Raw genomic sequence first — 12,155 nt, 5'->3', positions numbered from 1 at the left:
GACCTGTTTTAGCCTTTTAGCTCACGATGAAATGAATCTTTCTTACTTCTCTCCTCTGACTACACAGCCCAGACACGGAACTCAGATGTTGATACTTCAATGTGGACGGAGTGATTTCACCCTGGGGTCCGTATCTGCCTACAGCTCCTTTACTGCTTGCCAGTCCCTTCCGCAGCAGCGCAGGGAGAAAACATTCTACTAACATGATAAAGAACTGCATGGAAGTTTCTGATTAAGTTGAGGCAGAAAACCGCACAGCACTGCAGCAGCGTTTAGGTTAAGAAACACAAGTGAATGTAGAATAATAACCATCTTTTCCAAGTATCAGTCACCAAGGATTGAGTCGTTCCCTAAAATATTTCATGTTATTTGTCAACCAGACGCTTGGTTCATGGCGTTGCACTGGCAGGCTGGAAAGTCATCACTGCAATGCTGTTTAAACGCTCTGACAACGGATTGTTTTGGTGGCCGGTTATTAAATAACGGTGGATGCTGGGGGTTCCCTGCAGTGACAGCGTTGCCCTTCGGTGCCCACCGCCCTTTGCTTTGGTCAGCAACGCACGGGGAATGCTCAGAGAGGGTGAGCATCCCAGCCGGGACGATGGGGATTTGCTGCTTATTTTAAAAGCATAGAAAAATAGGATAATTTCTGGACATTGTTCTGTTCCTTTTGCTGCTTCCGAGAACACGGAACTCGCTCTCCCTAACGAAACGAGGGAGATGACCCAGCTGCAGTGCTGCGGACACGAGGCCCATTATCCCGATCTCCTTCACAACGCGCTCACACCTGGGCAGTCTGTCAGGGTAAGTCAATTAAAAGCAGCTTCACAAAACCACATTTCACTTCAAGGCTCTTCTCCCGGGGAAAAGCAGCAGCCTCAGCAACTTGACTCTTGACGTATCGACGTGGCAAGGTCAACAAGCTTCACGTTAACGGCGCATTTCTGCAGCGCTGACGATGAGCTTGGGAATGGCCCACACAGTGGCCAAGTCTCCACTCCCAAGCGAGGAGAAAGAATCAAACGTGCTGCGAATAAACCAGAGGTGGGCAAATTGTCACAGGCTACTCCCGAGAGCTGGCGCAGAGGCGGGCTGCGCTGCTTGCACAAGGAATAAAAGGGAAAATCGTTGCTCATCTTAATTGTCGCCGAGGTTCACCACGCTCTGAGCTCAACGTCAGCTCTTCCCCAGGGCTGGGCAGGAGGATTCTGAGGAGCACAACAGCTGAAGCTCAGGGGTGGAAACGCGTTACGCAGTGACGAGCACTTAACGACTCCGAGGAAGGATATTAAATAACTACCACTGATGGACCCAAAGACACCTGGTGCTGTGAGAGCTGTACGGAGGGTTCGCTCGATACGACCATTGTGCAGAACCGACTGAAACAGGGAAGATGCCCGTTGGGAGGAGCTATATAGTATTTTTCTACCACAGCCTGTTTACCACAAAATTTAAAGTGGTAAATTACTCTGACACCGTGAACAGCTCCAGTTGCTTTCACCTGCCAGGTGGTTAGTGGTTCCAGAAGATCCCATCGTGTTTTCTTCGGGCTGAGCGCAGAGCCCGGGAGAGGCGCTGACACGGCCCTGGACACGAGCGTTTCCCGCTTTTTTATAAGCACGTTTTAAGGAAGGGGCAGGCAAAGCTTACAGGGATAAACCACCAGAATTACAGACACAGCGTCTGTCTCCACTCTGCAGCAGAAACAGAGATAACGTTAATAGTGATCACTGGGTTTAGAGAGTATAAATCTGACCGTGATTAAATTCTGTTCCCTGTGAGCTAAGCCAGGAACTCGGCTGCTGTCAGGACACAGATTATGGATGCATGTACAGTCCAAAACTGCTAGAGCCTGATTCTGTCCCTTACTTTGCTTTCAAAAAGACATTTAGTAGCACTACGAGGAACGCAACCTCAGAAAGACGCCAACTGCAAAGACGCATCCACGCGGTTCACCCCTCATGTCCTTATCCCCGGCTTCACGCAGAGGAGAAAGGAGGACGGTTCCCCGAGTCCAGGCGGAGCTGGCAGGACCAATCTGCCGAAACGCCAGCATGGGACCTTCCGAGGAACAGCTCGATTGGTTATTTCCAAGAACCGCACACAGACCTAACGTGACCAGTACAGGCGTAGGATCGACAGCACAGGCAGCCCAAACTCAGGTCAAGACGCATCCGTGCGTAACTTCGTCAAACAAAACGATTCGGATCACAGTACGAGACATACATTTGTAAACTCTGATTTCTCGGCGCGTTTGCTTACCTGGGATCACAGAGAAACTTGGTCTTTTCACCTTCTTCTCTCCAAATAAGCCACTCTCGGAAAGAGGGGTGAACAAACATTCGCGTCATGTCTCTACGTTTGATAAGAAACATAGAAAGGTTCTCCATCCTCTGCTGAAAGTCCTCCCACTCCAAAGTGCCCTCAATGTTACCTGCATTAATGGCCTGAAAAATATGTTCGTCTGTTAAAGGGTGCAGAGATGCCACTGCCACATTCAAGAGAGGCATAACCCGATCAAAGGAAGACTGCGTTGGGAACTTCATATTGCACTGCAACAGGTAAACTTCCGACAGAGACACTGGCACTACTTTGTAGCTGGAGCTTTTCAGTACTAGATATCCCTTCTCTATGAGATCAAAGGTGAGTTTCAGGTACAGGTAGGAGCCTTGGCTCAAGGTCTTGAGGTGAGAGCTGAGCTTGCCGAACGTCGTGTTGTCCATTTTGCCGTTCAGCGAGATGTTGTTCTGGATCTCCGAGCTGCTGTGTATCCGATGGAGGATGTACGCCTGCAGGTCCTGGTCTATGGCTTCGTTCTCTTCCAGTCTGTCCAGAAATATCCGGTGGAAGGGCAACAGCTTAATTATTTCCTACAAAGAATGAAAAAAACAAGGATACTCATGCTGGCAGTGTTTATTATTCATTAAGTAAATGTAACTCATGTTGCAATAGCACCTTTGAGACTCCTTTAAGCCCTTTTCCATCAGGGCAAGCAAACGAGATGGCAGCTTGTGCCCTCAGGACCTCACAACCTCATCTATAATCGAGCAGACTGCATGTGAAACGTGACCGTAATAACAATGAAGGGCACGGTTCCTCATATGGCATCCATGGAAAGGGCTGGAAAATCCACCCGGAGCAGTGGCCTCGTCACTCCCACCCCATCCCAACCACGTATGGACACGCCGTCCCTTCCGCTGGCACAGGGGATCACCTGTGGACAAACACATGACGGATCCGAGGCTGAAGGACACTCTGCTGAAGCCAAGCGGAGCGTGCTGTGGGGTCACACAGCGGCTCTCAACGGGGAAATGCAGGACAGGCAACAGCAAATACCTTCCAGTGCAACATCAACACATCTATCTGCTGCAGGACAGTGAAACCAGGATGCTCTCACCCTCACTGATGATGCTTATGCAACATAAACCAAAGATCAAAGGCCTTTCCAAGGGAATTCTTGCTCTCAGTCGCTGCAGAATGAGGAGAAATGATGCAACGGAGCTGGGCGAGGCAGTCGCAGAATCCATCAACTCCCCAATGAAATCAAGAGGGTGAGCACAGTGTGAACCTCGAGCTTGCAGTGAAGGCTGCAGGGCTGCAGAAGCCCTAATTAAATGAGGAATTCAAGTCCTAGGGCCTCCATTTACCTACGATGGCAAAAAGATTTCTTCCAAATGATGTTTAATCTACTCCATTACTGAGCGCAACAAGAAGCGCAGCACAGAGTCTGTGCTGCTGTTCCCACTGGAGCTGGAACCAGGTCCCTGCCAGGACCACAGCAAATCAGCCCCTGCATCTCAGTCAACATCAGCAAACCCCAAGGAAAGTGCTAATGGAGGTCGGTAGAAACGAACTGCGCAGCCCTGTGCTACTGAAAGAAACGGGTAATGATGAAAAAATGGGAAACAGAGCAGCCCTGAGCCGGCTCCCGAATGCGCCTCATCCTCCTGACATCTGTCTCCTCGGGCTCCGACGCTCAGAGCGAACGCTCCCACCAGTGATGCTGCAAATCAACCATTTCTGCTGGGAAACAGCTGAGAGGGCAGATCTGCCCGAACTGGGTCACTGTGCTTGCTCCCCAGCTCGCTCCCTTAGACGAGCACTTGAGCCAGCAAACTAAGGTCAGCTTAACCCTTATGCCAAGCTGAGTAGCTAAGGCTGGAGGCAAAAGCCTGCCCAGCTGCGAACTAGAACGAAAACACTAAGAATTACCCAAACAACACTGAGCTTAGAGCTTCGGCACTTGCTTGGGATATTTTTCATTGAGCTGAATAATGTCCTGGCCTGACATTGACTCCTCCAGAGCGAAGCAACAACACCTTCAGGCTTTGGGGTGTGAAGATGTGAACCCCTTCATCATTCTGCAGGGAGGAGAGGACGTTCGTGAGCTGCACAGGCTGACAGACAGCAGGACATGCCCCCAGTACACCAACATCCCAATGCTTGGGCACGTGAGCCGTGTCACTCCACCGAACAAAGCGATTTAGTGACGAACATTTACCGACGTGAACAAGCAATGCTGGATGAGATCCTTTCAACAACGCAGACTGAGTTTGGAGACACGAAGGTAAAGCCAAATACAAAAACGCCAAAAGGATAAGCTGAATTAAAGGGTCTTAAGCAAATCCAGATATCCACTAAGACCTTTATCAAAGCCCATCAGGACAATGACACAACTCATGACAATTCTCGGTCTCACCTGTAGACTTGTCCTGACTGTCACCACCAGCTTCAGCCAGGAAGGGAATTTTCCGATCATTTTGCTCAGGAATGATACTATGGTGTCTCCGTAATCCGGTTTGTGAAATTCAGCCTCATTTAAACCATCAATTAGTATGATAAAATCTTCATCGGGGATCTTCCTCTCTGAAAGAGAACAACAAAAAGCATTGATGTGAAAGGCCAGACACGCGCCCCTCTGCTCTGCCCTGGGGAGACCACACCTGGAATCTTGTGTCCAGCTGTGGCCCCTCAGTTCCAGCAGGACAGGGAACTGCTGCAGAGAGTCCAGCACAGCCACCAAGATGCTGGAGGGAGTGGAGCATCTCCCGTGTGAGGAAAGGCTGAGGGAGCTGGGGCTCTGGAGCTGGACAAGAGGACACTGAGGGGGGACTCATTCCTGGGGATCAATATGGAAAGGGGGAGTGTCAGGAGGATGGAGCCAGGCTCTTCTGGTGACAACCAGTGACAGGACAAGGGGCAATGGGTGCAAACTGGAACACAGGAGGTTCCACTTAAATATGAGAAGAAACTTCTTTTCAGTGAGGGTGGCAGAGCCTGGCCCAGGCTGCCCAGGGGGTTGTGGAGTCTCCTTCTGTGCAGACATTCCAACCCGCCTGGACACCTTCCTGTGTAACCTCATCTGGGTGTTCCTGCTCCATGGGGGGATTGCACTGGATGAGCTTTCCAGGGCCCTTCAACCCCGGACACTCTGGGATTCTGTGACCCCAGGTGTGTGTGAGCCCGGGGAGCGCCGTTCCGCTACCTTTGTGCAGGTTCTCCAGGGGCTCCAGGACGCCCCTGCGGAAGGAGGCCATGGGGTCCTGCACGCAGGAGCGCAGGCTCAACATGCTCTGCAGATGCGGCTCCCGCAGCAGCTGCTCCCGGTAGGCGACGAACTGGGGCGAGCGGCAGAGCAGGGCGGCCACGTTGTGCACGAACTCGGGCACCAGGCAGGTGTAGGCGTTGTCGGCCTGGCAGTAGTGATAGGCCACAACCTAGGACAGACGAAAAAACAATGAAAAATAACGCATCCGCATCAGACGCGAGTCGGGCGAGTTGTCAGAAGCAGCGGGTTTTGTTTGGGGAGTCTGATGTGCTGTGGCAGGTGAAGTCTTTAGGAGCAGCGAGTGTTAACTACCCATGACAAGAATCCAGACGCATCAGTTGGTAATAACAGGCACTGATCCTGAAAAATGACTGGACCTGCCACTTGAGGAATAAATGGAATTAAGCTGTAGCTGCTCGCAGAGACGGACACTGACAGTATCTGACACATCGGGAGCGAGAGGACTGTGCTCCGAGCTCTGTTCAAGGACTTGGCGTCAGTAATAACTTGTGATTGTTTCCTTGAACTGGTTTGTTCTTCGCTGTTTTCAGATGTCACAGAGCTCTACCAAGGCAGCAGCTGCAGACAGATTCCCACGAACAGGGCTTAATATACACTCCCCATCCACTGTGATCCTGCTCCTCATTCAGAACATCAATGCAATTATTAAAATGGAACTCAGCGCTGCTGCGTTTTATCCATTGCACGTGACCGCACGTGGACGCCGTGACCCAGTTTATTGGGACCGTTCGTTACTTTGACACGGCCGAGCAGGCCCGTAAATGGCCTCTGAAACGCATTAGTGTCGCGGGGCAGCGAGGACCGGAGGTGCCGCGTCCCTCCACCTCCGGGAAGGCAGGAGCGCTCCCTTTCTTTTAAACGCCGGCAGCAGTAACGAGCTCGGAGCACGGGGAGAAGAGGCTCTGAAGCCGCCAGCCCTGGGCTAATGCCATGGACGTCCAGCTCCTCCGCCAGCTGCTCCACGCGGGTACGAGCCATTAGTGCAGACGCTGGGTCCATTTGTTTAAGTGCTGCTGCCACACGGCATCCAGAAACCCGAAGAATAGAGCTGTTCAATGGGTTGTTTAAAACGGTGCAGCCGTTCCATTAAAAATCTGTGTGAGTGAAGGATAAAGCCCTCAGGGTAAGTGGGGAAGGTGACCCGGAGCGGAGGGGACAGAGTTCAGGGGTCTTCCTCGGAGCTGCGGTACCTCCGCAAGGCAAAGGTCGCCGGGACACGTCTTTGTGGGTCGGTATTGTTCAACACGGGCTCGAGTTGGTGGGAAAGCCTCTAATTTCACTCCTCAGAGGTGGAAGTGAGTCGCCGTCCCTGGAGGTGTTTAGAAGACGTGCAGACACGGCGCTCGGGGACACGGTTCAGCGGTGGACTCGGCAGCGTCGGGTTTACGCTGGGACTTGATTATCTGAAGGGTCTTTTCCAACCCAAATAATTCTATGACTCTGAAGTCATCCTCCAGCTGAGATGCATCAGCACAAATCAGCCACTGCCCGGCACCGTTTGGGACAGAAAAGCGGCACCGCACGGACGGACACGCGGTTGCTCACCTCGCCCGCCAGAAGAAGCCGAGTCAAGAAACATTTCAACGGATAACAGATTAAACAGTGCAAAGGCAGAAAAGCAAAGCACAACACGGGACAGGTGTGGAGCGCTGCTTTTCATGGATCTTAGGTTTGCAAACCTTACTGGTCATATTCACAGCTTCTTTGTTTCCTGTTTCACCTTTTCTGTGACACCGGGCAATATGTTTAGAGGCACTGAAGAGCACTGGACGGGTTCACACGAAGCTCTGTGTACCAGGAAAGCTGATGTGCGTCCATCGTAGCAAAGAGCCAAGTCTAAGCTCGACTTGGGCACTGCAGGAAAACCAGCAGCCTGCTCCATGTCGGAGGCAAGGCTCGGATAAATACAGCAACCCTGCAAACTTCTTTCCATAATGCATGCATCTACCTTAAAACAAAAGACTAACTGAGCGGCTCTGCCAGAAATGCTTATGTTTTATTTGCAAGTGTCAAGATGGGTGCTGCAATACGAGGAGTTTTAGTCATGGCTTTTGAGAGTCTGCCAGATCTGGCAAGACAAGCGCTCTTCTCCTCCTTGCAAGTCTCTACCCCACGCTGTGGCACCGGGGACGGGGACGAGCTGCAGAGCCCCAGCCAGGAGCGGTGCCGAGTGCTGAGAGCCGCTCCGGCACGCGTCCCCACCGCCACCCGTGGGGCGTCACCGCCGGCCGCAGCCCCGGCTGCTCCGCGGAGGCACCAGAAGCCCCGCACTAGAACAGACACGAGGCGACTGCGCCAGCTCGGTTCCCAGCAAGGGGACCGGTGTCACCTCCCAGGACCCAGCGCTGAGGGTCACGTCGGTAACTCCTCCCCAGCCGGACACGGTGTGCCTGGCCCGGTTTTTGAGGACAAACAGCACACCTGACGCCGTTTTTCTAAGCTGCCTCATTTCTCAGCATTTCTCTTCTCCACCAGTTTGCTGATGAACACTGCACTAGAAACCACGGAGGACTTCAAACTGCTCCCTAAAAATACAACAAAATAATGCTCTTTTCCAGCAGGGGAACACTGAGTTCAGCTCTTGCAGTCTTCAGTGACTTATTTCTAAAATTAATTATCTGTTCATCTCTGACAACGAGAGCTGAAAGCAACCCTTGCCCCCAAGAACCTGCTGCGTGAGAAAAGCAGGCAGCAAAGCACAGCTCTGAATAATCCAGAGGAGGAAAAGCAACTGTTCCCCTTTCATTTCTGTCACCAGCGCCACACAACGCTGAGTTTCGGGGTAAGTGACATTTGCAGAGGGAAGGGAGTGGGAGAGCGGGACGCTGCCCACCCGCATTCTGGAGCCTGCGCCAACCCAGAAGCTCGTTAGCGTATTATTAATCTGCTTTCATAACGACCTGCGTTTCTCCAGCGCAACGGCCACGGCACAACCTGAGAACATCCTGCCCGGAGCAAGCAGAGGAAACATCTGGAACATCTGCACACAGCTTTCTCGGCTCCTCACATCTGTTTCATGGAGCTCCTAAAATACCCCCGATAACTGTGGTTGTCCATCACTGTCAACACTTTCTTCCCGACTTCAATTCTGACTCCAGGCTTAATGCAACTGTAAAACACACATGTCCAACAAGCACTTTTCCAAGCAGACAAACCTATGGGTCAGTCTTTCCTTCACTTCCTTGGGTTCTGTTCTCTTCAGCCAGCTGAACGAGACCTGTTTGAAGCGGGGCATCAGCAATGCTCTTGCTGTTCCACAGCGACAGAACGCGCTGCTCTCCTCTCCCTTCTCCTTGCACCGAAGGACAGTCCCTTTTTTAATCTTTCCTGGTTTAGATTCGACTCCACAGAGCCTCCAGCTCATCTGTATGAGGGTTTTCCTAAACTGTCCCCAGGAGCTCCTGTTGCAGCATCTGCCACCCACATCAGGCAGCTACATTATTTAACCAGCTACTTTTACTATTGCCTCCCAAGCCACTCAGTGCATTTGCTGCACTGAAGCGTTCAGCACCTTGAAGCCTCCTACGAACACCGGATGCTCACCGTGTCCCAAAGGCAGGTCAGACGCGTGTGATCGAGTTCCCGAGCGGGGCGATCGCGCGCAACAAAGAGCTCGACGCCGCTGTTCTAATGGATTTTCAATCTGTTGCCGGGTCAGTAATCCCTTTAGTCCCAGTGTCACTCGGAGACTCCAAACCCCCCGGCGGGGGCGGAACGGTCGGTGTTTGTTTTACCTCGCAGGACATCGCCCGGCACGGTTCTTGGGAAGCAAATCAATCTCTGCTGCTGACAGCGTGTTGCTCAGCGCCGATGCTGAGCGGTGCCACCCGGGAGCTTCCTCAGAGTGCACCGGGCACAGGCTTCCAGCCAGCGATTCCACAAACATCCTACACCAGTTCATTTGCCTTTATTTCCCTTCCTGAGGCTCGATAATCCGTCAAACTCACTGCTGGTAGCACCGCACAGCAGTTCTGGAGGAGGCGCTTCGTGCAATAAAACCAGAGCTGCTTATGATCGAGAATCGACAGCAGGAACATGGAGCTCAAAAAGCTTCATTTAAGAAAATCACACCAAAAACACCTCCTATGCTTTCTGAAACTTCTTCCTTTGCAGTAGGAAATGAAGTTTGAATCAGGGTTAAAGCGGGTGCTTTATCTCAACTGCAGCACTACCTGGACGACGACCGCGCTCTCCCAAATTGAGAAAACCAGTAACACCTCGTTCCGTGTTCCCAGCCTCGGCTACCAAAGCACCATTATCTGCTCAGATCCCTTTTCTTTGGACAGGCTGATGAGATCCCGATGTCCCAGGAGCCCAACGGCAGAGCTGGGAACAGACCCAGGTCTCCAACGCGGCACCGACCGCGTCGCTGCTGCTCCGACCCGGCCCAGGGACGTTCTGCTCAGCGCTCCGAAGCTCTTTGAGAAGCTCCACGTGCTGCGTCAGCTCTCCGGGGCGATCCCGAGTGCTCTGAGCTCAACGCATCAGCCCCGGCGTCGATCTTTTCGTGAACTTTCGTGTTTGGAAGCCGGTGACGGTTATTTCTGGAATCCGCCTGCATAGTCCAGATTTATTGGGAGATTAACAATCGCACTAAATATCTGTAATCCCGCTGCTGTGGGATGAGCGGGGCTCTGAAACCCCTTCCTAAAGGAGTCTGCAGCCCCGGTACAACAACCTGCTGTTATTTTTGGCTATAAAGATTGTTTCCTGCTCTCTCCTCCAGTGATCAGAGATGCAGAAAAGCTTCAGAGCGCGATCACCGCGCTGGATGTGACAGGTTGTTGGAAAGAGTCGCATCCCTTCCCTTCTTCAGGAGGAAACTGAAGCTAAACCCGTATCCATTATCAGTTCCGTACCCAGCAGGATCACTTAAGCACTCAGGGGAAGAAAGATGAGCTAGTTGAGGTATTTTAAGCAGTGACAGCACACTTCTCTGGCCCTTCTGGTAGTCTGTAATGCTTAAGATTTGCAAGGAATACGATGAGTAATGCATCCTGAACAGAACCAGACCTGGCCGCTGCATTCCTCTCAAAAACTGCACATGGAAGAGGAGAAAATCAAGCCGTAACATCTATTTACGCACACAGCGCGGGCTCTGTGCCCTGCAGACATCAGACAGGACGAGACAGCATCTGGTGCAAAGAGCCAAGCAAAACACGTCCTGCGGGAACCAGGACAGAGACTTCGCTGGGTAGTTTCCTCTCCGGAGTGCGAGCGGCAAGAGGAAAAGCGTCAAGTGTTCGCAGCCTCTCCAAAGGTGCAGGAGGAGCAAACTCCTCGGATCTCAAAGCGATATAACGGCATCTGCCCACCAGTAGGGCTAAATCTCAGTCACACAATCAAATTCAAGCCCTAAATCTCACCTGCCACAAGCAATAGCGTTCTACACAATCCGCCCGTGCCAGAGCAGCAGATGATTCGCACATCGCTCAACGCACTGTGGTCTGTTTTGGTCATTTTTCCAAAAAGATGGCTGAGCACACACAGTTTGCACCTTCACCCCCCGCGCCGTACCTGCGCCCTTCGAAACGAAGTGCTGCTCGGACACTTGGCAATTGTGTTTTCACCGTTGAAGAAATATTGCAATTATTCTAGCAACTAAGTCATAACATAACACGATACAGTGTGCTAAACTCTCAGAGTAGACCAGCGTATTTGATGTAATGGGAATTCACTTTGCAGAAACAACCTTCCTACGGTAATAGAACTCATTCCAGAAGTTTTTCTCTCCCGGCAAGCGAACGCGCGCGTTTTCCAGCCCCAGCGAAGGCAGGACACCGTCCAACAAAGCCCAACTTTCCCCAAGGAGCAGAACGCGTCCCGAGGCGCCCGCGTCCGTACCTGCGAGGCCAGTCTCCGCATGGCCTCCTCCTGCCGCCGCCGCATCTCGGGCGTCCCCGGGCAGCTCCCGCTGGCGATGGCCGGGTGGGCGGAGGGCGGCTGGGCCAAGGGCAGCTCCCGGTTTGCATCCACATCTGTCCCCAAAAACACAGCATTATGAACTGCAACAGGTCCAGCATGACCGATAATATCACAGACTAGCAGCTGGTGTTTTCTAGCAGGTCACTCGTGGCTGTTAAAATACTTTGCATGAATATTCTGGTTTGATTTCGGGCAGCAAGAGACCGTCAGAGCGCCCAGGCAGAGGTGCCCTCGTGGAATCATTTTGGTTGGAAGAGACCCTCAGGACCACTGAGTCCAACCAGAACCCAACTCCAGCACTGCCCCATGGCCCTGAGAACCTCGTCTGGATGCCTTTTCAACCCCTCCAGGGCTGGTGGCTCCAGCACTGCCCTGGGCAGCCTGTTCCAATGCCCCACAGCCCTTTGGGGGAGAAATTGTTCCCAGATCCAACCTCAACCTCCCCTGGCGCCACTTGAGGCTGAGACAGGAATTAAGAGCATGAGGCTGTAATTACGCCAGTTCACTATTGCTGATAACACAACCGCTGTAGTACAGTTGCGTCACCTGATCAGTATTTATTATTAAACACAGATTTTACTAAGCATAACAGATTATTTTTTCAGCATGTGAAAAAGAAAGAATCAAAGAAATTTGCAGACTAATTATTATCTCCTATAGC

At 52.1% G+C, this 12,155-nt stretch overlaps 1 protein-coding gene across 8 annotated transcripts in view; it reads right to left on the bottom strand.

Moving 5' to 3' along the window:
• Positions 1-12,155, bottom strand: part of TANC2 (tetratricopeptide repeat, ankyrin repeat and coiled-coil containing 2) — a 122,123-nt gene that overhangs the window by 30,793 nt on the left and 79,175 nt on the right. For all 8 annotated transcript variants that reach the window (XM_065039142.1, XM_065039144.1, XM_065039145.1 and 5 more), the window contains 4 exons: positions 11,414-11,547; positions 5,486-5,717; positions 4,700-4,866; positions 2,263-2,870 (listed from right to left, as the gene is read on the bottom strand). In XM_065039142.1, coding sequence (XP_064895214.1) covers positions 2,263-2,870; positions 4,700-4,866; positions 5,486-5,717; positions 11,414-11,547 — 1,141 coding nt within the window. The remainder of the gene's footprint in view (positions 1-2,262; positions 2,871-4,699; positions 4,867-5,485; positions 5,718-11,413; positions 11,548-12,155) is intronic.

Source organism: Columba livia, chromosome 23, assembly GCF_036013475.1.
Source record: "Columba livia isolate bColLiv1 breed racing homer chromosome 23, bColLiv1.pat.W.v2, whole genome shotgun sequence".
In the NCBI taxonomy this organism is placed as follows: domain Eukaryota; kingdom Metazoa; phylum Chordata; class Aves; order Columbiformes; family Columbidae; genus Columba; species Columba livia.
Note: the sequence above shows the minus strand (reverse complement) of the source record. Positions and strands in the feature narration are given on the sequence as shown.